Source organism: Quercus robur, chromosome 5, assembly GCF_932294415.1.
Source record: "Quercus robur chromosome 5, dhQueRobu3.1, whole genome shotgun sequence".
Classification (NCBI taxonomy): Eukaryota; Viridiplantae; Streptophyta; class Magnoliopsida; order Fagales; family Fagaceae; genus Quercus; species Quercus robur.
The window spans coordinates 5715727-5739157 of record NC_065538.1 but is presented as its reverse complement, the minus strand read 5'-3'; the positions used below and the strand labels follow the sequence as shown (position 1 = coordinate 5739157).

The window sequence follows — 23431 nt, the reverse complement described above, 5'->3', positions numbered from 1 at the left end:
ACTAAAATTTGAAAAAAAAAAAATTATATTAAAACTACTACAGGTTGGACAGTGGCTTGATTCATTCGACTAAGCACACTGCCCAATATAACACAATTTTCAACATTTTATTATTTTTTATTACAATATTATTTTTCCTCACCAGACATATATTACTTACTTTTCATTTTTAATTTTTTTTCTTGTTTATTTTTAACCACACACGTTTTTTGTCTCCTTGATTTTTACACTTCATACTTTTAAATTTTATTATATCTTCATCTGCACTTTTACATCTACGTTTTACCTTCCTCTTTGTTCGTAACTTCTGTATCTTCTACCAGTACCAGTGCGGCAGTGCCTTTTCTCAAGTTTTGAGTCTCAAATTTCTTAATACGATTTTTTTTTAGCCGTACAGGTACCTTTATTCATTTTTTTTTTCTTTTGAGGTTTTTTGGTTCACAGAATGCAAATTTGTTATGATTTTAAGAACAATTTTTTTTTTTTCTTTAAGCACAAACTTCATGCTGGCCGAATCTTGAATTTTGGCCGGTATTTACCGAAATAGACTGAAATGATCAAAAAAATTTTCCCAAGTAGAATAGGGTGGGTTACTGTTCCGATTTGTTTACCGACACGGTATTTTTTGGCTATTACGACTGGAATGGAATAGAATTAATAACATTGAATTAAACCTAATTACCTAAGGCTAAAAAGAAATAAGATTGTGTAATTTATGCTTCCTAAGAAACATTCTGAACAAAATTCCTAGAGCCGCCACTATGTATACTAGTAGAGGAGAGTGGTCAGTGCAAAGGAGAATGAATTATTTGATTTAAGTTACAGGGATGAAAAGACTTAGAGGAAAACCTAAATGACATTGATAAAAGTAATACAAAGTGACATTAATTAAGTAATTCCATAAAAAAAGACATTAATTAAGTAGCGATAAAGTACATAATGTTGAATAGGATAAAATGACATAATGAATACAAGTAGCTTTTTCTTGTTTGATGAATTAGAATACAAATTGCTTATCAAGACTAGTTTATTGACTATTCATAATTGACTTCAAATTTTAAGATTATAGCTTTGTTGTTATTATAGTTGTTGTAATATATATATATATATATATATATTGATAAAACTGATCTCCCTTAAAATTTGGAAAAAAAAAATATACCCTTCATATTTTGAAAATAACATTTACCCCTAGGATTATTATTTTAAAATTTTCGTATTATATATGTATTATAACTTCATTTATAATAAATATAAACCTCAAGGAATGAATGTTATTTATAAACATATATAAGATGAGATTTCCAACAATTTTTTTTTTTTTTAATTTTCTTTTTATCAAGATTGTACTCCCACTTCACCTCTCTCGTTTCCTTCCCATCTTTTGAAGCCAGCAGCATCATCTCCCTCTTCATCCAATTTTTGATCAAGTACTCCCTAGTCCCTACTTTATTGTTTTGACTTCTTGTGAATTTTGATACAGATTACAGATATTTTGGTATAAAGGGAAAAAAAAAATAAATGAAAATTTTTCCTTAAACAATTATTTTACACACACATACATACATATATATATATATATATATATATAAAGGGAGTCTAAAGATTCTTATAAAAAAAAAGAAAAGAAAAAAAAAGGGAGTCTAAAGATTTATCCTTGGACACAATACGGTTCCCCTAAAAGCTAGAAAGTTCCTTTAAAGCACTTTCACTATGGGACAACCTTTGCTTCCAATGGTTACTTGGCGTGCCCTTATCCAGAGACTGGGTTTTAACCACGAAAAGAAACAAATTGCATCAATTTCCAAGGCATGGCATGGCATATAAAAAGCATCTATCCATCTAAAAATATGTAAGCACTTCATAATAAAAAGGGTCCCCTTTGGCCCATCCTTCACATTCATTCCCTTTCTCTGTCTCTAGAATTCCAACATCTCACTTTCTCTCTCTAAAAATAAAACTATTGGGTCCCAAATCCAAGTACTATTTTGCCCCTAAAATCACTTTCGGTCCTTTACCCCAAAAAAAAAAAAAAAAAAAAAAAGATTACCATTGTGTTTTCTTTAGGAGACTTTATTAAGTGAATGAGACTTAAAGGGAGGAGAGGGGGGTTTATGATGGGACAAGAGAAAAGCTTTGTATGAGAGAGAGAGAGAGATCCTTTGGGGGTTAAGCTAGAAGACAGGGTTTGTGCTGACAATGTTTTTGGGACAATGGAAAAAAGAGACTGTGATGCTGCTGCGGCTGGTGCCCTGGATCCGGCCAAACATGCTTCTTGCTATAGCTGCACTGCACTAAGTTAGTAGCAACCTCTGCCCTGCTGCCTCTCTCCCATGTGACCTTTGCTCCTTCCCCGGGGCTACTTCTCTCCATCTCACAGAAAAATTAATGGAAGTTTGCCCTACTAATTTTTCAATAATTTCCTAATTATTGAGATGATGACTTGGGTAAATAAAAATAAGAATAAAGTTAGGGGTGTAGAATTTTTACAACAAAGTCTACTAGCTCGCGTACACGTGATAATCACTTCATAAATATAAGTGCTTATAAAGTATAGAGAGTAAAGGTCGAGATTCAAGTTTTGTTTTTTTTTTTTTTTGAAGAGTGAGGGAATTTCACACACATATATACTTAGATTAAGCTAAAACTTGACGCGATGATCATTTCACAGATATAAGTGCTTGTGGAGTGTGGGAGGTAAGGGCCTGGGTTCAAGTTTTTAAAAAGAAATCTCACACACATATACATTTAAATTAAATTAAAGTAGAATTTCTATTTTTGTATATATATATATAAAACGTCTAGTAGCAATTTTTTAATAGAATATAAAAAGGTGATGTTAGTGATAAAAAAAAAAAGCTTTAAATATAGTGTTACAAGAATTTCATAATAGGAAAACTTCCATTTCATGGAAAACTTAATGGAAGTTTTCCCTATTAATATTTCAATAGTTATAGTGTCACAATAATTATTGAGAGCATTAGTTATATAATTGGTGTGTAATAAAAGTAAAAAATAAAGCTATGAAATAATATTTTTAGAATAATTTCACAACATTTAGGTAACATGCTATTAATGGTATGTAGAAAAATTATGTTAGTGGTGGACTTAGATGAGAGCTAGTAATAATTTACCACCTAAGTTTTTTAGGAAAATTATTGTGCCCATAGTAATACTCTAAAATTAATGTCAATATTGGTCCCATTAATGTACTAGTTGCAATATTTCAACAAAATATGATTTTTATTTTTGTGTGTAAAATTGTTAATATTTAGGGAGAAATTACATTTTTTTTCTCCACTAAACTTTTAACTTATCTATTGGTTTTAACAACAGTGATTAGCATTGCGGTCATAATAGATAAATTTATCCTCACTTACTGCAATGAAAACCATAATTACCATCTTATTTAACATTTGGTTTAAATAGTAATTGGTTATATTAGTGCCAAAAGTCTTGTAACTGAATGACATTATTTGCTCTTTATAATAATAATCATGGCTTGAATCTCCCTCCACTACTTGCTGTAACAATTAAATTATGAAAAACTAGATAAATTTATATATTTTGGGTGTCAATAGAATAAATAATTTGGGAGACATTGAAAATGAGACAAAAATTTATGGTGGTAAAATAAAATTTACCAAACTTTAAATTCTCTGTTGGAAAGATTACACCAACTTTGAAGTAGTCTCTTTGAATTTTAGAATAAGCATACGATAAGATTCTTTTGAATTATACTATTTTGTGATAACACCTCTATTTGATTATTTTGCATAAATAAGTCTTCTGAAGTTTTATGATCAGAATGGCACAAAATTCTCCTGTAGGTGCTTCAAACTACGGTATAGGTAGAAGGAGTTGGTACCAAAAAAAAACCTTCTGAAGTATGATAAATACAAGAAGATCTTTATTTTGTTCTTGAATTATCTTGCTTCAGGAATTGGATAAAATTTAATTACAAACTTGGTTATAATCATTGACTACAACTTCCACTAAAAAAAAAATTAAAATGATTATATATTTTAAAAATCTAACTGTTTGATTGCATGTTCTTTATATTATTAACACTCATATCAAATTTTGTGCTAATCGTATTCTTATGTTATTTACTATTTGATCCATAAATACATTTTTATGCATAATTTTATATTACAAAAAATTAAAATTTAACTTTAAAAAAAATATATTAAAATTTAAATATTTATTTGATGATGTAAGGACTCAATTTGCAACGACCCCAAAATGATATTGGATTCGCACGTAAAAAAGACCCAAATAATATAATTTGTAGAGCGTGGTTTGAAAGGCTAGGCTTTGGTCACCGGATGGTAGTTAATCAGGGTTTCCATAGCGATTTGCACAAAGATGAACCTGACGTGTATAATAATAATCTATTCCGGTACGTTATGAGTGGCTCCGGTTCTTAGACCTCGTCCAAGGAACTTCATCTCCTTATTATTCTCTCTTTTTTTTTTTTTTTTTTTTAGGACAGGACCCCAGCATCTGGAAGCCCCCCCTTCTCTTGGCGCTTAAGTCTTCACGTTATATAGCCCCTCTCGATTGATCTTGACCTTCCACCTGTTGATCCGGCAGGTCCCTATTCAAATACCTATCCCATCAGCCGCTTCCCCCTGCTTTTTGTTAGTTGCGCTAACCAAAACCACACTGTTCAGGCGTCTTTTCTCATTAATATGGCTAAGACGTTTGTGGGCGCATTCAATGCAGAGGAGACGTATTTACCTTGAACCACCTCCATTCCGTACCCCTAGGTGGGTCCCATTTTACTCATTTCTTCTTTTGGGGACCTTTTGGAGACTGCCTTTGACGACATGTCGCTCTTCTCTTTGAAGTCTTGGGATGCCGAGGACAGGGTCTAGGCTATTTGGTCTTTTCCTACTCGTCCTTGGCAACTAACCTCCTCGGCACGGACCCTGGGCCCTAGTGGAAGGTGGGCTGGGTCGTAAGTCCTCTGGCCTCACAGATGACATAGTTATTGATCGTTGATCATTTGGAAATTTTACAAACATAGAAGAAAATATAATCTAAATGTGGATTTGACAAAATACTCATCTAGTAAAAAAAAAAAAATTGAGTAGAGTTGTAACCATGGACTAAAACCAAATTTATTACCAAACTTTATCATCAAGAACTAACCTTTTTATCTATTTATTTGATAAATTGAATAACTCAAAGGTAATAAAGTTTATATTTATAAGCTAAGGGAATATTATAGGTGTTATTACTTAACCAATAGCATGATAGCATGTTAGTCAGAAAAAATAGATATACTCAAAGGCAACATGGTGATTTCATAATAACTTTTATATTTATCACAGAGCTCAGGGTGGGGCTGTTTTCTGCAACTTTGAAAATCATTGTTATTTCCCCCCTTCTTTTCCTGTTTAGCAGTACCTAGAATATTTTTGTAAATTTTGGCAAGTTATGATTAAAATGTTCTAAGCTTTGGCCAACTATAAATTACAAGCAGATTTGTATCCAGTTAGGTATGGAACATGTAGAATTGTGAAAATTTTAGCTTAATCATAACTACATATCTTTGTGGAATTGCATTTTTGAATGTTAAAACAAGTCTAACATGATAATATAATCACAATGAAACAGGTTTAGTAAGTTGATGCTATAAGTTTTAATTTATCATCACGTATTTTGCGGTAGTATATTTTTATCAAATCAAATATTGTGTAGAGTTTTCTGTAAACGTATGTGATTGCCCAATTCAGTCTCCATGACAACACTATTAATTATCTTGTATACTATATTGAATTTTCTATCATGTGACTGTTATTCTAATATTTCATAAATAAGTCTCTAGACTCTCTACCAATTTCTTCATATATATATATATATATATTACTAAACCTTTTAGTTTAAAAAAAAAGTAATCAGCAGACCACTCAAAATAGGATATGTTTGGTTTGGTGGAAAATTGAGATCAGAAAATTTTCTACATCTTATTGCTGGGTATCTTGTATACTATGTTGAATTTTCTATCATGTGACTGTTATTCTAATATTTCATAAATAAGTCTCTAGACTCTCTACCAATTTCTTCATATATATATATATATATATATATATATATTACTAAACCTTTTAGTTTAAAAAAAAAAAAAAAAAAAAAGTAATCAGCCGACCACTCAAAATAGGATATGTTTGGTTTGGTGGAAAATTGAGATCAGAAAATTTTCTACATCTTATTGCTGGGCTTTGATGAAGATAGTATGGACATTAAAACCAGTTTTAAATTTCTTTTGTTCATACCTAAAACCGTTTTGGGTTGGACTCAACCTCTCAGTAATGGGTCGTAGAAGGTGCATACTCCATATTCCATTGTCCATGCACAAGAACTAAATGGGCTGGTATAGAATTAAAACTCTAGCCCAGCTAGTACACAAACTCTTTCTTCTAAGCCAACCATTGTGTTGATTTGATCTTCTTTGGGCTGCACCAGCCCAACAGATATTGCAAAGAGAAAGAGAAACAAAGAATTGTGAACAAATAAAATTAAAAAAAAAGAAACTGAAGGTTGTGCAACGACTTTAATTTATAGAATATCTTGGTAGTATATACATCCTCAAAACCATATTATTTCAATGGAGGTTAGACAGAGAGAGACTTGAGTGTAACAATTGAATTACCAAAAAATTGAGTACAAAAAGATTGTTAGTTTTACAACTTTCAAACCATATATATATATATATATATATATATATTTAGAAACGATCTTCTTAAGTTTTATGATAAGCATAAAAAGCACAAGAAGATCTCTAATTTGCGCTTGAATTATCCTATATTTTAGCAATAATGTTTCTATTTATTTTATTTTATTTTTGATATATCAATATCAAGTAAGATAAAGGTAAAATAAAGTTTTTTTATTTTATTTTATTTTTATAAGCTAAGAGAATATTGCTTAACCAATAGCATGTTAGTCAGGAAAAATAGAGTTACTCAAAGACAACCTGGTGATTTGATAATATCTTTAACATCTATCACAAAGTTTCAGGGTGGGACAATTTTCTGCAAAACTTTGAAGATCATTGTTATTCCACCTTAAGTGGGGTAGTGTATTTTTTCCCCTTTTCATTATCTCATGATGCCCATAAATGAATAAATTTATTTAGCTGTACCAAGAATATTTGTGTAAATTTTTGGTAAGTTATGAGTAAAATGTTCTAAGCTTTGACCAACTATAATTTACAAGAAAATTTGTATCCAAAGTGGTTTGGTACTGAAAATGGGATGAGTTTACATAAGTGAAAATTTTGGCTTAATCATTACATAACTTTGTGGAATTGCGTTGTTTTATTGTTAAAACGAAAGCCTGATTTAATGATATAATCGCAACCAAAAAGGTTTATGTTTTATGTTTTATTTTTATTATTATGGAAGCAACCAAATAGGTTTTAGTAAGACAATGCCAGAATCGTTAGTCTATCATCATATACATTTTTTTATTTTTTTTTAATGGCAACCTGCAAAATTTTATTAAGAATGGGTGCCAATATTTACATTATGGAGAAGAGTTTAACAATGCCAAGGGCATGTTTTACTAATAAATGAGCAAACCTATTGCCTTGCCTTCCTATATGCGAAATATCTACCTGACAAAACTCATGTGATGCAGCCAGGGAGCAATACACCAGAGCAGCAACAGCAGTAGGGGGAGGCGCTACTTCCTTCAATGCGTTAACCAAGATTAGAGAATCAGATTCAAGCACGAACTCCTGGATGAGCATATCTTTTGCAAACTGAAGTCCAAGCTCTATGGCTTTAGCTTCGGCCTGGACAGCACCAAGGGGAGCCAATATCTTCTTGCTGCAAGCCCCAACCAATCTGCTACCTTCATCCCGAATCAGAATTCCCACTCCAGCCGATTTGTGAGCTGCAAAAACAGCACCCTCCACATTTATCTTATAAGAGTTAGGAGGGGGAGGAGTCCAAGTTGCAGGACACTTCGTTTTCTGCATAATGGACTGCTGTGAATGTTTGATATAAATCAAATATTGTGATAGAGTTTGCTGTAAACGTATGTGATTTCCCAATTTAGTCTCCATGAAAGTGAAAACATTCCTAATCTTGTATCCTATTTTGAATTTATCTATCCTGTGATTTTTATATGATTTTTAATAAATAAGTCTATCAGTTTCTTCATATGTGATGATAGTACGGACAATGGAATAATAACATTTTAGTGTCGTGCTAATTTAGTCTATACTGTTATATTTTGGATGAAAGTTGCTGACATAACAAATGGCCAAAATAAAATATTAGTTTATTATCATATCAACGGAAGCTAATTTTTTTATTTTAGCCATTAGACACGTCGTCAATTTCATCCAAAGATAATGACAAAGACTAAATTGACACAATATTGAAATGTTATGGATCAAATTGACATAATTAAAAAGTTAAGATCAAATTTTGTGTTGCAAATTATGGAGAAACTCTTGAATAAAGACGTTTAGAAAGAATTATCCATCAAAGGAGAAAAAGATCTTGATACTTCTGATTTTTATAATTGTTATTTTTCTGATTTTCAAGTTAATGAATAATAGGCCTTGATGGCATTCTACTCAAAAAAAAAAAAAAAAAAAAAAAAAAAAAGCGAGAGAGAGAAAGTAATATCCAATTATACTAACTTCGTTTCCAACAAGATGCATGACAGCACTTGTAAGGCTTCATTTTACTGTTACTATGCCACTAATATAGTTGGAGTAAATCAATATTAAATAAATAATGACTTTAAATTTGCAATATGTAATAACTATTATACTTATATATATAAATTAAATATTTGGCCCAACAGTTATGTCATGATTAAGATAAATTTTCACTTATATTACACCACTTTGGAATACAAATCTGCAGACAAGCTTACACAAATAATATCGGTACTGCTAAACAAATTACTAACTAACATAAAAGTACGAAAATAGTACACAACCCTCCTTTAAGATATATAAAGAATTGTACGATTTACCCACATAAAATCCTAAAACCCTCAAAGATATTAGGGGATTTAAGGAGATTTTGTAAATTAAAATAAATAAATAAATAAATAAATAAGAGAGAGGGATTAGGAAGCCGATTAGGCAACAAACCTTGAAAAATTCTGAGTTGTCGTATTCGTCTTCACCAAAGAGATTTCTGCAAAAGAAGGTGTTGAAGCGGTGGTTCTTGGCGGCAAACAGAGGTGGAAACGCGGCAGAGTAAGGCACATGACATAGGACACTTGTCACTCTCACGAATTGACACCTTGCCTTATAGGCAGCATTTCCTGTAAACATGGAAATCCTTGTCTATGAGAATAATCTTCATAGTTTTGCAGAAAACAGTCCGCAAGTTGTTTCTTCAAAGCCCACCATAGTGTGGACTTGATCATCTTTGGTCTGAGTCAGCCCAACCTATATGGCAAAGGGAAAAAGAAACAAAGAATTCTTACCCATAAAATAAAAATAAAAATAAGGTGGTGTACTTAAATATTAATGGGGCACTAATTATTATAGTAAATAGTTGATCGTGTTTACTGTGGCCATGGAAAAAATCTATCATATATCATATGCATGTAATATCACCTAATGATCATTCCTCACTATTATTTCTTATAATGCCAACGTGCAATATTAGGATGGAATAATTTAGCATAAATTGGAAGGAATCCAGCTATAGTATTTTTCTTCCTTTATTTTTTAAATTTCGGGTGAAGGTTGTCAACTAATGATTGAAAAATTTATGCAAGAAACTTGGACAATTTTTTTGACTCTCTATTGGATTCCACGTGCCTCTTGTGTTACCTCTTTAACGTGACCTTTTTAAAATAAAAAATAAAATAAAATAAAATAAAAAATCTTTTTTAACAAGCTGCCACCTCACCAACTATCTCAATACATCTTTTTCCTCTTGGAGAGAAAAAGAAACCAACGAGCTTCTTTATGCTGAACCGTTAGTTGTCAAGGAAGCATGTTTTTGCAGCACAAGGTAATATCATTTGTTCAAGTTTGGTTTGTTGTGATGTGTTTTTAATGTGATACATATTACAATAATGTGACCTTAAGTTTTTGATATACTTTATTTTTTCTAACATTATTATAATTTAAAATTATAAAATATATCACATCACATTAATTTTATTACTTTCTTAAACAATGTAATATTATATTTTTGTATTAAGATTACATTAATATAATATTACAATAACGTAATATTACAACATGATGTAACATCACGGTGAACTAAACGCCTCCTTAAGATAAAAGCATTATAGATTTGAAATGACTGGTTTTTATAATGGCCCAAAATCATAAGAATGTCCTTCGCGGTATAAAAACATTGTAAACACTTAACAACCCTTTGTATGGACAATTGGTAAATTATTATTAATGTCAAAATAAATTAAGCTTTTAGGGTTTGGAGGCAACAATTTATAGATGCGACCAATCTGGATTTTGAACATTTAGAATCTAATTTTTTACTCCAAAAGCGAATTTTCCTCCAAATCAAAACAGACGTTGGATATCAGGATTCGTATTTTTTTTTTTTTTTTTTTTTTCTCAATGTGAATTGGCATGGTCAACATTTGATTGGAGAGAGAGAGAAAGTGAGAGAGGGGAATCTGGATGTTGTAACCTTTGAATTCGCAATAGGAAAAAAATAAATAAAAAAGCTGAATCTAAATGTTCAACATCAAGATTGTTTTGGATAAAAAAAAAAAATTTTAAAAGTTATTTTATTTTTCCATTATGAATAATTACCAATTGATTCATCTTTCTTTTGATCCCACCGGAATTAAAATTGGGGGAATCTATAATAGTTTTCTTTTAGTGTGTGATCTTAGTTAGCTCACATTTTTTTTTTTTTTTTGAGAAAATGGTAAGAAAATTTCATTAATGAAAATCAGATTAGAATACAATATCAAAATCGAAAAGTAGATTTTCTACCCATACATCAGTATCTGCAGATAAAAATGTTCTTATAGCTAATTCATGAGCTAACTTATTTCCTTCCTTTTGAATATGGTGGAATAATTTGACATTTTGACCCTTTTCATTTATTTTGAGACAAATTTGACTCTATTCCCACCCAAATTAAAATTGGGTGAACATATAATATATAGATTTTGTAATTTGTAGTCTTAGTTAGAGTGCTCTTTTTTTTTTTTATATAAGAAGTTAGCGCGCATGTTTTTTTTTTTTTTTTAGATAGTTTTAACTTATGTTGTTCACTTCTGATGATCGTTCTTTTCCTTTTAGCAAATTTGGCTCTTTTGGTCTCTTATTAGTAATATTATTACTTTCAGGAAAAGAATTTTGTAGTCACACCATAAGCACTTACAACAACTTTTATTTATTTATATTTTATTTTTTTATATCTTTTCCCACCCAAATTAAAAATGGGTAAACAAATAAGAGAAATAAATATTTTATGGTTGTAGTGCGCATGTTAATATGACTCTTTTTATTTTACTTTCCAGGCAAATATATATATATATATATTGACGAGGATAAAAGGAGAGAGCCTCAGACTAACGGTGCTACGCTGCCTTCCATACATAAATAGACGGATCGATGACTGACGGATGTAGCAACAGACCCCCAATGATTGACGGTTTCACCAAGTGACGCCCAAAAAGCTGAAGGAGATACATTGAGGCTGACGGACCAATCGTATAAGTCAAAAGTTGACTTGTTCCCCACGCTAGAGAATATTCAAAAGGACTCCTATAAGGAAAGGATCCCGGAAAATACGCCCAAAAGGACTCCTATAAGGAAAAGACTTCTACTCCAAGGAAAAGAAGGATGACCCTTGCTACTATAAAAACCTTAACACCCTCGTGATCCAAGGTACGCGTAATTTTACCCTCTCTAGCACTCTAGAGCAGTGAGAATAGTTCTAACTTGACCTTCGGAGGGTATTCGGCCGGTACCACACCGGTGCTCTCTGCTAGGTTATTTCTTTTCGTTGTGCAGGTGCCATTTGCGATCGAGTGAGGAGCGTGCGACTCATTGGTGGTATTGTTTCCAGTATCATCATATATATATATGACAACTCTAGTTATTTTAAGTTGTTATTTCAATGGTTCTGCATCTTCGTCATGTCACGGAGTCTGACGTCTGTGATCTGTGCAAAGAACATACTCAGGATCCTGTTCACGCTCTATGGCTGTGTAAGGATATAGCTTGTGTCTGGTCATCTTTGGAGTGGTTTCATCAAGCAGTTCCAGTGCAGCCCATTAGTTTCAGAGAGTTGTTGTCCAGATTTCTGCAGGCCATGATGAGTATAGAGCTGAAATCTTTGTCCTTGCTGCGTGGTGTGTTTGGAATAGACGGAATGCCTTGCACTTTAGTCGAACTGCCCATCCTGTGGCGCGCATTTGCAGCATCGCCGGCAACATACTACAGGAATTTCTTGAAGCACAGGAGATTGAGTCGGTTCCCCCTCGTCCTCTGGTTCTGCAAAAGTGGTGTCCTCCGGCACCTGACATTTACAAGGTTAACTTTGACTTGGCAGTGTTTCGATCATCAAATTTAGCAGGGCTTGGTGTGATTGTTCGTGACAACTGTGGTGAGCCTATTGGGGCGCTTTCCATGCCTATTAATCTTGGGCAGTCCGTGGCAGAGATGGAAGCCTTGGCTTGTCAGCGGGCAGTTCAGTTTGCGATTGAGATAGGTCTTACTCGGGTAATAGTCGAAGGGGATCCAGCCGTCGTTATTGAGGCTCTTTTGCTTGGTTCGGGCCAGCTTGCTAGTTATGGGAACATCCTTGATGATATTCGGGTTCAAGCAGCTGTTTTTCAGTTTGTTGATTTTAGTCATACTAGTCATGTTTGTAATTCTGTAGCTGATGCGTTAGCAAAGAAAGCTAGTTCTGGTGTAGGGCTCCAAGTTTGGTTGGAAGACCTACCTGCTAACATTGCCCCTTTTGTGTTGAGAGATGTTCACTGATTTTCTTTTGAATAAATTTCCAGGCTCTTGGTCTAGTTTCTCAAAAAAAAAAAAAAAAAAAAGTTATCTCAAATTCATTTTTTATCTCATTTCCTGGAGATTAAGGTGTTAAATGAATTGAGATGTTAACCATTTGATATTTACCTCAAGAAGCAAAAGAGTAAAGCTCATACTCAATATAAATGCTTCCTTTTGTAATATATTCATTGACGAAGTTCCTCTGATTTCTTCTCAGGCCAAAGGCAGTGGATCGAGGTGTTGCACCATCCTCTATTCTGGACTTCTAAGATGAGACTGTCATTTCTTTATAATGTTTGTTGCACTATCCTCAAACTCAAATGGTGTTGAAGATGATGACTCGCATCAGATGTTTCTTGCCACGACAGAGGAAGTGACCTATTATTTATAATGTTTATCAACAGTGGTGGCGCCACGTTAGTCAGGGTGTTCTTGGGAACACCCTGACTTGAAATATATATATATATATATATATATATATAATAACTAAATTTTTATTATTTTTTTACCCTTAAAAAAAAAAGAACACCCTCAAATTAAAAAAAAAAAAATTATTTGTTCTACTTTCAAGCAAAAAAAAAAAAGCCCAAAAAAAAATTTTCAACTAAAATTTGAAAAAAAAAAAAATATTGTAACAGAGCAAAACAACGGACGGCAAGCCCAACTTCAAGCCCACGGCAAGCCCAATAGATTACACAGGAAGCAAACCCATGGATTCTCAAAAAAAAAAAAAAAAAAAAAAAAAAAAAAAAACCCAATACAGATCACTGAGATCAGAAACCTCAAATCAGTAGTTCAGTTCATTAGAAATCACTAAAGCTTTTCTCAAAAAAAAAAAAAAAAAAAAAAAAAAAAAAAAAAGAAAAGAAATCACTAAAGCTAAAGCAAACCTAAAAAGTAAAAACAAAGCAACAACGCCTCCCCTTAAAAGTTAGATCGGTCTAGTCGCAGGCAGTAGTCCAGACTCCAGAGATCGGTCCTTATCGCATTGTCGCCCCTCATCACATTGTCACCCCTCATCGCATAGGAGATCAGTCCAGTTCCAGTCGCAATCGCTCATCAGACATCGTCGCCCCTCATCGTATCGGAGATCAGTCCAGTTCCAGTTGTCGTCGCTCATCGTTGCCGTCACACATCGTCGTCGAACAGGTATTTCTCTCTCTTTTTCTCTCTGACTCTTTCTTAGTCTCTCAGTCTCTCTCTCTCTCTCTCTCTCTCTCTCTCTCTCTCTCTCTCTCTCTCTCTCTCTCTCACAAATCTGAAATGGAATAAATGAGTTATGAGTCTCTCTCTCTCTTTATTAACTTTATCTAATCTGTGATTGGCTGAAGCACTGAGTGAAGCTTTAACTTTATTAATTTTTTGACTTTTTGAATTTGGCATTTTGGCTTTATCTTATAATTCTTATCTGTTGGTTGGTGTTTGTTGGTGTTGGTGTTTATAAGATATTAATTATCTTTTAGTGTAATATTATTATGATTTGTGAAATTGTGATTGTGAAATTTTCTGATTGGCAACTGACATTTGTGATTGGGGGCATTAGGCAGGCTTGTCTATTGAGTGGGGTGGGGGGTGGATGGGCACATGGGGCCGGGTAATTGGGTAAAGCAGTGTAATGTGCACATCAGCAAATGGGATGTGTAATTTGAACATGACTGGCTCTTCTAGTGTAACATGCAACTAATAAATAATAATTTAATTAATTAATAATTAATTGGGGAAAACAACTAATAAACAATAATTAATAATTTAATTAACCAATACATTATAAAAGACAAACAAATTAAATTATGTTAGGCTAAACAACAATTAATAATTTTATAATTAATGAAACAATAATATAACAAATTATAGTTTATAAAAGACAAACAAATTAATGAAACAACTAAACAACAATAATTAATAATTTTATTAATATTTCAAATAAACTTATAGTTTATTGTTTATTCTTTTGCTAGAATTATGGACAAATACTTGATAAACCACGTACCCAAGATTCATCTTCTGTGCAAGATTCATTTTCATCTTCTAAGCGAATTCTTGTTGACTTTAACTTAGAAAATCTTCCTTCAGATCCTGTGCTACGAGAAAAGATATCATCTTATCATCCTAATAATCATGATGAAAAAAGAAGATATTATTTAACAAAAGGCCCTTGTTAACCTCCTTATGATTACCCTATATCATATTTTTCTGGAAAGTTCCGCCGATTTAGATCCGAATGGTATGTAAATAGAAATTAGTTGGAATATAGTATAGACAAGGATGCAGCATTTTGTTTTTATTGCTACCTGTTTGGGCAAGATATTGGTAAGCAAGGAGGAGGTGAGACTGTTGTTGTTGTCAATATATAAATTTTTCTTTTTATTAGATCGTGTAATTTATGCTTGTTGAGGAACACCCTGAAAAAAATTTCTAGAGTCACCACTGTTTATCAATGCTCTGTCTTGCCTACTGAAAACCATTTAAGACTGAAAGAACTGCTACTTCAGGTTTGTATCATCATTGTCAAACTAGCTGACAGATAAGCTGGTGGTGTGTTGTTGGTGTTATATTATAGAGGAGAGGTACAAATACAAGGGGGCATACATTACTTTGATAATCCAAAAATTTCGACTTTTGAAGCAGTTACTTCATTTGTACAATTGTAAAAAACAATTATAATAAATCTTTCCTTGTTATGTTGAAGAGAGAAGAGAGGATTGGATAATAAATCTTTCCTTGATATGATGAAGTGCAATCATATTTTAATGTGGGCAGTAATTATTAGATTATAGACCCAGTTCATTGTAGTTATACCTCACTAGTATTATTTCCACTGAACGTAAAATGCCAACATGAGATAAGTTGCAAGGAATGTAGGTGTAATTTCTATTTTTCGTAAAAGAAAACCTATTCAATAATTTTTGTAAAGTTGTGATTTACAACTATGTATTTAGTTAGCTTCTATTCCGTATCAAATTTGATTGTAATTTTATTCAATTTTTTGTACCCTGTATTTATTGTGGGATTTGATTGTAAGGGTTGTGTGCTAGAGAGAGAGAGTGTGAAGACTCAAGCAATTGAAGCTAGAAGATTTCTCGCAGGTAGCTCATGACTAAGTATCCCGCGAAGTGAAGCATGTTCCTTGCACATGACTGGAATGCGAAGAGTCAGTACAGATGGAGACAGTTGTGTATTGCGAGTATCTCGCGAGTAAGGCCTTCCTACGAGACACCTATGAAACATTCTATTCTGCCAGACTGTACTATCTTATACACACTTTCTGTACCCACACTATATATACCCACATTACCCACAAATGTTAAAGAGTGCTTCTGAGAGAAAACCCCAACCAAACACTTTGAGAGTTAGAGATTGTTATATCCACAATCCTCTACACAATAGCTTGTGGATTTTCCTCAATTCCTACCTCTCCATTTCCATACTATTGAGAGGTTGATAGCCCAAACACTTAACACATCCTTTCAGAGGGTCAAGTGATCGTTTAGTGCTACTGGGAAGCATTGGAATAAGCCAAGGATGGCAGATGCAACATGAAGCTTGTTGCGGGATCTGGAGAGTTAGACAGGACACGGTTTCGAGAAGCCATGTTGGAGTAGGAAGTTGGAGGGATTAGGTACAACAGGTAGATTAGGCTTAGAGGGTCTCTTGCTAACCTATGTATCTCAACTGATTGTCTAGTGAATCGATTACCGCTTGAAGGGCAGCGGAGAGGTTTTTCGCCAAGTTCTTTGGTTTCCTCTTCGATAACACATCGACGTGTTATCTGTGTTTGCATTTTTCTTCTCTACTCTTTTACATTTCATTTTATTGTTGTGATTATATGAATATGTGTTAGAGTAGCTTGTTTGTTTATCCGCTCGCATTTACACTATTCCGCACTTAGAATTAAGTTAGTGGAAAATCTATCAAGCCGTAACTTTTATTTGGGGGGTTTAAACAACTCTTGTGTTTTTAACATATTTTCGAGCTTTCAAATTTTGAGGAAGGTTCTCTACTAGTGATTGAGATTCTGCAAAATCCAAGAAAGATGGACACATTTGACTCTCAATTTAGCAAAGGGGTATTACTGTATAAGCAATATTGACGATGTTGGTTTGAAAGTAAATGGTGTACTAGAATTATTTTGAACACCTTCTACCATTCGAAAAATTATTTTTTCCATTACTCCTCTTCAATCATCAAATTTTTTTGTTGATTTATAAAATATTCGACAAAAGTTAGAGACAGTGTCTTAGCTACCATTCTTTTGGTACATCTCTCAAAATTTAGCCATCTATTTAGTGAAATTAATATCTTAATTTTGTTAACTGCTAGATTTTTATTTTTTATTTTTATTTTTTTCACCTAGATGTGTTAGAAAACCAGTGAGGAAAGCACAGAACCCCAACCCTAACCTCCTTGGATCCTTCTAATCAATTTTGGATGCACTACAAGAAAAATGGGCTATTGTGGCGGGTGTGAAAACTGCCGCTATATGTCGCCTATTGCGGCGTGTTTTTGGCTCGTTGCTGTACAATAGATTTGTTGCGGCATTTTTTGTGACCGCCACTATAGGTAGGGTTTTTTGTGGCGTCCTACAGTGGCAGGACATAAAACCGCTGCAATAGACCTGTTTTAGCGGCGGTAACTAAGATATAGTGGCATTCCAAAACTCCGCCGCAATAGGGATCCTTTTTGCGGTGCCTTTTCTTAGTTATAGTGGTGGGTTGGACCACCGCAATAGACTTTTAAATTTCCTTCTATTTTTTTCGCTTTCCCACTTAAAGATCAAATGGTAAATTATACCCGATTGACATGAAAATTGGCATGCATATTAAGAACATATAGAACATGTAATCCAACGGTTGGATTTTCAAAATATGAATTAAATAATAAGTTATTGGTTGATGTAACATTTTTTAGTTACATTAGGTGTAACTTGAACCCAACCTTATATTTCTTAATTCAATGTGAATTTTGACAAATCTACCGTTAGATTATATTATCTTCATATATTGTTCATGCTTACAAAATTTCTAGGTGATCAAAGATTAATAGTCATGTCATCAATCAATTGTTTAAGTTCAAGTTTTTGTAGTTTAAAATAACCCACAAAAGATGAGTTTAAAGATCAAATGGTAAATTACATCCGATTGGCATGAAAATTGGCATGCAAGTTAAGAACATATAGAACATGTGATCCAACAGTTGGATTTTCAAAATATGAATTCAATAATAAGTTAATAGTCGGTGTAACATTTTTTAGAGTTACATCATGTGTAACTTGAACCCAACCCTAGACATGGCAAAACGGGCGGGTCGGGTCAGGTCGAGTCGGGTCAATTGGGTTGCGGGTCAAACGGGTCATTTTAAGCGGGTTAAAAACAGGTTCGGGTCAATCGGGTTGCGGGTTGGGTCGGGTTGACCCATATTTTTTACATGAATTTTTTTTTTTTTTTAATAAAGAAAACAACATGTATTTGCGATTTGAAAAGTTATGCAACAAATTACTTGATGTAAAATGCATTATTTTGAATTCACCACTTATATTAAGAATGAACTCAGTTAAACTTATTAATACTTATTCAATAATTTTAAAGTTATACAAATCCTAACATTGTTATCTAAAACAAAATAATACAAAGATAAGTAAAACAAATACACAAGTTTTATTTCTATACAATATCAACATTCCAAAATATAAAACAAAATTACAAATGACTTATTGGATAACCCATTTGATAAAGAATAAAAACATATAAGAAATTTAAAATCTTGAAAATTAAATTTATAATCTATTATTAATTGTGATTGGCACTTTATTTCAATTGAGATATACATTAAAGTTTGATTGCTTACTTATTTATACATGGTCTCTTTTATGAATATCATATCATTGTTAAGCAACACACACACACTAGGAAATATCATAATTTATTTTGAAAGTCATTTATTTTGGACTTAAATTGTTAAAAAAATAGGTCTAAGCATTCATAATTTATGCTAATTTGATACTTTGGCTTCACTATTTTCACACTTGTGAATGTTTCTCACACATGCCTACAATTTTAAATTTATGTTTTTAACTCTACTGTAACCAGATTATCTTGGCATGTATTTTATTATTTGATATTTAAAAATCTTTATTCATTACAGAATGCTCAACTATTTATCTTTCAATTAATTTGCATGCATTTATGTAAATGCATCAATTGTTTCCTTAAAACTCACAACAAACAATTAAACCAATATTGTCTTAATTTTACTATTTGTTTTACCAAAAAAAAAAAGTTTTAAAAAAATGGTTCGGGTTCGGGTCGGGTCGCAAGTCAACCCGTTTTTGTTTCGAGTCAAAAAAATCGAGTTCGGGTCGAGTATTTTTCGGGTCAGGTCAGAAAATTCTAGTCCGTTTTGCCATGTCTACCCAACCCTATATTTCTTAGCTCAACGTGAATTTTGACAAATATACCGTTAGATTACATTATTTTCATATATTATTCACGCTTACAAAATTTCTAGGTGATCAAAGATTAATAGCCATGACATCAATCAATTATTTAAATTCAAGTTTTTGTAGTTAAAAATAACGCGTAAAAGATGAGTTTAAATATCAAATGGTAAATTACATCTGATTGGCATGAAAATTGGCATGCATGTTAAGAACATATAGAACATGGGATCCAACGGTTGGATTTTCAAAATATGAATTCAGTAATAACTTATTAGTTGGTGTAACATTTTTTAGAGTTACATCAAGTGTAACTTGAACCCAACCCTATATTTCTTAATTTGATGTGAATTTTAACAAATCTACCGTTAGATTATATTATCTTCATATATTGTTCATGCTTACAAAATTTCAAGGTGATTAAAGATTAATAGCCATGTCATCAATCAATTATTTAAATTCAAGTTTTTGTAGTTAAAAATAATGTATAAAAGATGAGTTTAAAGATCAAATAGTAAATTACATCCGATTGGCATTAACATTGGCATGCATGTTAAGAACATATAAAACATGGGATTCAATGGTTCGATTTTCAAAATATGAATTCAATAATAAGTTATTAGTTGGTGTAACATTTTTTAGAATTACATCAGGTGTAACTTGAACCTAATCCTATATTTTTTAATTCGATGTGAATTTTGACAAATCTACCGTTAGATTACATTATATTCATATATTTTTCATGCTTTCAAAATTTCAAGGTAATCAAAGATTAATAGCCATGTCATCAATTAATTGTTTAAATTCAAGTTTTTGTAGTTTAAAATAACGCATAAATGATTAGTTTAAAGATCAAATGGTAAATTACATCCGATTGACATGAAAATTGGCGTGCAAGTTAAGAACATATAGAACATGTGATCCAACAGTTGGATTTTCAAAATATGAATTTAGTAATAAGTTAATGGTTGGTGTAACATTTTTTAGAGTTACATCACGTGTAACTTGAACCCAACCCTATATTTCTTAATTCAATGTGAATTTAGACAAATCTATCGTTAGATTACATTATCTTCATATATTGTTCACGCTTACGAAATTTCAAGGTGATCAAAGATTAATAGCCATGTCATCAATCAATTATTTAAATTCAAGTTTTTGTAGTTAAAAATAACGCGTAAAAGATGAGTTTAAAGATCAAATGGTAAATTACATCCGATTGGCATGAAAATTGGCATGCATGTTAAGAACATATAGAACATGGGATCCAACGGCTGAATTTTCAAAATATGAATTCAGTAATAAGTTATTAGTTGGTGTAACATTCAATAATAAGTTATTGACCGCGCCTTTCTCTAAATCCGACCGTTCAATTGTGACCATAATTTACCAGAATTAACCTTTCATTACACTCTTCAAATCCAACGGTTAGATTTCAAATCTAAGAATGACACGTGATGGACATGTTCTGTGTACTTGTGTGGTTTTGTTCTCTCAATCTTCCAATCCAATTAGTCATATTATTTTTTTTTAAAGTTTTTTTTTTGTTTTTTTTTTAAATTTTATTTCACAGCTCATTAATAAAATGACCAAGTGACTTCACCGAATTTTAGATTTTTTTTAAAAATTTTTTTAAAAATAAATATAATTTTTTTTATCTTCTTCTTCTATAATTTCTAAGTTGATAAAAATATTAATTTAACTGCAATCAAAACTCTTCATCTAATCATTTTTTTTATTTAAATTATATTATCATGTGTAATTATATGTCGTAACATTAATATGTTCTATCTTTCTAACAAGTCTAACTTAAACTTAAATTCATCATTATCATTAATATTTAAATAAAATTATCATTTTATTTAAATATTAATACTAAAACTTCTGAAACTCCCACAATTTTCTACATCATCATTTTAATTTTTTTAACTAAATAGTGTGAGAGTTTTAATAAGAGTGTCTCTCTCTTTTTCCCTTAATCTTAAAGTTTTTTATTTATTTTTATTTATTTTTTTACGTGAGTCTTTCTTCTTCTTTTTTTAAAAAAAAAAAAAAAAAACCTAAAGTGAGTTCTTTACAAAAAAAAAAAAAAAACAATTCTAACGTGTGGTCTTTTTAAAATCTAAATAGTGAGAGTCCTAACAGGAGTCTCTCTCTATTTTTTCCTTCATCCTAAAGTTTTTTTTATTTTTTTTTAATTTTTATTTTACGTGAGTCTTTCTTTTTTCTTTTTCTTTGTATTGAAACCTAAAGTGAGTCCTTTTTTTTTATATATATATAAAAAAAATCTAATGTGAGGTCTAATTAAAAAAAATTATAATTATTTTTTTAATCCTAATTCTAAAGTAAGTCAAAAATTTCAGTTTTATATTATATATAGATAACAATAATGAATATCTACAACGTATGTTGCCTTAGTAGTTAACACACGTGCCATGCATATTTTTCAAGGTCCCGTCCATGGGTCTGATATTGGATTTTTATTTTTATTTTTAGGTCAGAGAGATCGGTGGAGGAGAGAGAGAGAGAGAGAGAGAGAGAGAGAGAGCATTATGGCGCATAGAGTGGACTACGAGTACGACTACCTGTTCAAGATCGTGTTGATCGGTGACTCTGGTGTCAGAAAATCCAACATTCTCTCCAGGTTCACGCGCAATGAGTTTTGCTTAGAATCCAAGTCCACCATCAGCGTCGAATTCGCCACCAGAACTCTCCAGGCAAGCAATATCTCTCTTTTCCTTTTCATTTTCGGCTTGATCTAGGCCTCTGATTAGGAAATCCGATTAATGATTTTTTGTTTTTTTATGAAGCCTCTGAGCTTGGATTTAAAATTTTTGGATTCGTAATTTTTGTTTTTCGGAATATGAGGTATAGGATTCTTTGGATTCTTGTAATTTTAGGCAAGAATTCAGAGGTGTTTGGTAATTGTTAACTGTAACTATTTTATTCTTTTTTCCTGTTTGATTTTTTTAGGCTGGAAAAAAGTTGCATCTTGAATGATACATAGCACTATGCTTTGTCAGTCAATGTGAGATTCTGTGTCGGATCGCGTAAGTTCGATAGCATTGCTTCGAAGTTTTTATAGAAGCTACCAAATGATAAACACTAGTGTATATATAGACACATATTTGTAATCTGCTATTAATGTTTGCCTCAGTTAGTTCAAACGTTATATGCCTATTGCAACATTGTTTTGAATTTTCGATATTAGAGGTTAAATTCTAGAATGTTGATTTTTCTTGTATAATTTCCGATGAACCTTTTTTCTTTTGTTGAGAAAAATGAGCATTAAATTATGATTTCAGTCATAAAGACTTTGGGTCTTAAAGTAAAATTTCTACCTAGCTTGAGAGGATCTTGATGCAAGATAAGTAGATAACGAGACAAATATTTTATTTATTTATTATTTTTTTTTGAGAAAAAACTAGACAAATATTTGTTACACTCAAAACGGCTAAATACCCAATGTGCATGCTTTGTTATTCTGGCTAAATGTCAGGCCCACCATAGCATCACCAAAGCAAAAACCTTTTTGTTAGAGTGCGTACGTTGAACCACTTTTAGTGTTTGATAACTTCAAGGAGTTGGTCTAATGGTTTTCATGACCCCATGTGATTCATGAGGTTCTGGATTATATTTCCTAGCCAATACCTTGGAGCCACCTTCAAGAGGTTGCTCTCTGTAATTATTTCTCCCTGTAATTATTGGTCTAATGCTTTGTTATTCTCACTATTTAGTGTTCAAGATTGTTTCTAGAATGGAACTTGCATGTGAATGTGAGTGAGATAGAGAGAGAGAGAGTTTCCAGGTATATATATATATATATATATATTTTTTTTTTTTTTCCTTTTATATAGATCTACATGCATCTCGGTCATTCTACATCTGGGATTCCTTTTAAAATTAATTTTTTTGATCTTTATGGAATTGTTTATGTTTAATTTTAAAGTAAGTCTTTTTATTTTGATTATAATAATAGTTGGCTTTGATATGAATGCTATGGGGATGTGCTC

At 31.9% G+C, this 23431-nt stretch overlaps 1 protein-coding gene across 1 annotated transcript; it reads left to right on the top strand.

The window, feature by feature from the left end:
- Positions 1–9311: 9311 nt before the first annotated feature.
- Positions 9312–12967, top strand: LOC126727718 (uncharacterized). Its single transcript, XM_050433643.1, has 2 exons — positions 9312–9368; positions 12281–12967. Exons 1-2 carry the CDS (start codon positions 9312–9314, stop codon positions 12965–12967), a joined length of 744 nt encoding a protein of 247 aa, XP_050289600.1.
- The last annotated feature ends 10464 nt before the right edge of the window (positions 12968–23431 follow it).